Below are 2560 nucleotides of genomic sequence, written 5' to 3'. Positions count from 1 at the left end.
ACTCCAGAATGGCAGGGGGAAAGGAAAGGGCAAATTCCTGGAGGATGGAAAGCAGATGCGGCAGGAGTACAGAGATGGAGTTACGGATGGGGTTTGGGAATCTGGGAGCCCAGAACTGAAGAAGCGGCGCTAGGCGGTTGGAGAGGGGATTTGCTGGGCAGGCCGGTCCAGATTTTGGAAAGGGGCGGGGCAAGGAACCAAAGAACTACTCCCACGCCCAAGGCAGTGGTGGATGGAGAGTTGCGGGTAGGGGAGGGCGAGGTGCTGGACGGGAAGGAGAGGCCTCTCTCCTGGCAGGAAGCTGAGCTCTACGGAAAAGAGGGAGGAGACTGGCGGCTGCAGTGACTGGTGGGAATCCGATGTGGCAGAGGGGCCGCCGCTGCCACCGAGAGGGAGCGGAAGGCGCCCCCCGAGTAGAGTTACGGAGACATTGCCGCCGTCCTGTCCGCCTATCCAGCAGCCCACTTGATACGCTCCTCGCCTAAAGATCCTCCCTCCCAGCTCTTGCAAGCACCTAACTCGCCGTCTGCTGGTCCTCCTTTGACACAGCCTCCCAGCGGAGGCAGCAGCGAGGTGTCCGATTTGGGCACTCGAGGCCCGCTATCCCCTGCTTGGGGGAGTCTCTGCCCTCTGGCCTGGACAGTGTTGGACGCAGGACGGGAGGAATAAAGGGGTGCCCTCTATTTCTCTGACTACAACCAGAACTCCATAGCACTAGCGTAGCTGGAACTAGCTAGGGAGGAAGGTTACTGCTTGCACGCACGGTGCAGGGGATTTCCAGCTTTTCTGCCTAGCGTTAGAGGAAAACGGGCGTCTGGGCGTGTGTGCATGGAGTGCACTCTTTAGGAGATAAAGTTCACCATGTCATGCATTGAATTTATTTTTTCTTGATTTCCTTTATTGGGCTGCTTTGTTACTCTGCTCCGCGCAGGCATGAAGACCCCGCTCGCAAAAACGGCTTCTGGGCAGCGGTCCAGGACAGGCTCAGGGCATGCCAGTGTGTCTGTTATCATGATGAAGAGAAAAGCTGCACACAAGAAGCATAGGAGCAGACCCATCTCCCACCCTCCAAGGAATATCGTGGGCTGCAGAATTCGGCATGGATGGAAAGACGGAGATGAACCTCAAAGAGAGTGGAAGCGAACCATTCTGGATCAGATACCTGTAAATCCCTCTCTGTATCATAAAATATGATGGATTTGACTGTGTTTATGGATTGGAACTTCACAGAGATGAAAGACTGTCATCACTTGAAGTCCTTCCTAATAGAGTTGCATCATCTAGAATCAGTGATACACACTTAATGGAAATTATGATTGGCAAAGCAGTGGAACATATTTTTGAGACAGAGGAAGGTTCCAAAAATGAATGGCGGGGGATGGTCTTAGCTCAGGCACCTGTCATGAATACGTGGTTTTACATTACCTATGAGAAAGATCCTGTATTATATATGTACCAGCTCTTAGATGATTATAAAGATGGTGACCTACACATCCTTCCAGATTCCAATGATTCTCCTCTCACAGAGAGGGAGCCAGGAGAAGTCATAGACAGCCTATTAGGCAAACAAGTGGAATATGCCAAGGAGGATGGCTCCAAGAGAATTGGCATGGTCATTCATCAGGTGGAAGCAAAACCCTCTTGTACTTCATCAAATTTGATGATGATTTCCATATCTATGTCTATGATTTGGTAAAAACATCTTAGAGGTCATTTTGAAATTTGCCAAATATGTGAGACAGATTGTAGAATCTGAACACACAAAAAGTCTTGATTGCTTTACAATTTGTAAGAACCATCTTCTCCTCTTTTTCACATATTTTCCTGGCAAAAAAATAAAACTTCCACCCTCCCAGACATGTTTTGAAGAATCCTTCTGCCCTTACCTCTAACTTTTTATGTGTTCCTCCCAACATTAGAATGATTGACTTATCTAATTAGAAGGGTAAAGTCTGACATTCATTGGCCCATATTTTTACCTTGGGTGGTGTTAATAGACTAAAGGTAACTGAAGACTTCTTGCCTCATTCTTTTGGGCATTTAGACAATCTTCACTGAAGTGTGAAGCTTCCTGAGACATTCAATATGGCTGGCTAAGTATGTTGGCAACTTCAACCCACCCCTTAGGTGACTTCAAATGTCTAATTTGGGAAAGGAATGAGAGGCTCATGTTGGTCTTCCATCCAAGTTGCATTTTAAATTCCAACTGTACTGAAAGTCTTATTCTTGTACTTATTGTTCAACTTGGTTCAAAATCAAGAGGGCAGTTATTTTGTATTTTAGTGCATAGGCTGAGAAATCTTACAAAATTGTTAAGGGGTAAGCATTTAGGAACCAAATGCAACTGGAGAAATCATGGCATTAGGATTTTTGTTGTCTACAATAGCTCTGGCTTGTACCGACAGACATGGAGTGGGTTTTTACAGACATAGGCTGTGCAGACAGAATTTAACACAATTGGGCTTTGCCAGCCCAAGGGAGCATTATGTCAGGCTCTAGCTAGAGTCCTCAGTCACAGGGTAAAGGCTAGGTTTAGCATGGTTGGCAGATCTGTTCAGGA

At 47.2% G+C, this 2560-nt stretch overlaps 1 protein-coding gene across 1 annotated transcript; it reads left to right on the top strand.

The window, feature by feature from the left end:
• Positions 1–879: 879 nt before the first annotated feature.
• SPIN3 (spindlin family member 3) lies at positions 880–2068 on the top strand. The gene is given in 3 exon segments (XM_015461725.3): positions 880–1181; positions 1183–1640; positions 1643–2068. Coding segments are annotated over 3 exon segments (771 nt in total). The 5' UTR covers positions 880–933; the 3' UTR covers positions 1708–2068.
• Positions 2069–2560: the final 492 nt, after the last annotated feature.

The sequence above is a fragment of the Bos taurus genome, chromosome X, assembly GCF_002263795.3.
Source record: "Bos taurus isolate L1 Dominette 01449 registration number 42190680 breed Hereford chromosome X, ARS-UCD2.0, whole genome shotgun sequence".
Lineage (NCBI taxonomy): Eukaryota > Metazoa > Chordata > Mammalia > Artiodactyla > Bovidae > Bos > Bos taurus.
The sequence above is the reverse complement of the archived record's forward strand: the minus strand, read 5'-3'. Positions and strand labels throughout refer to the sequence as shown.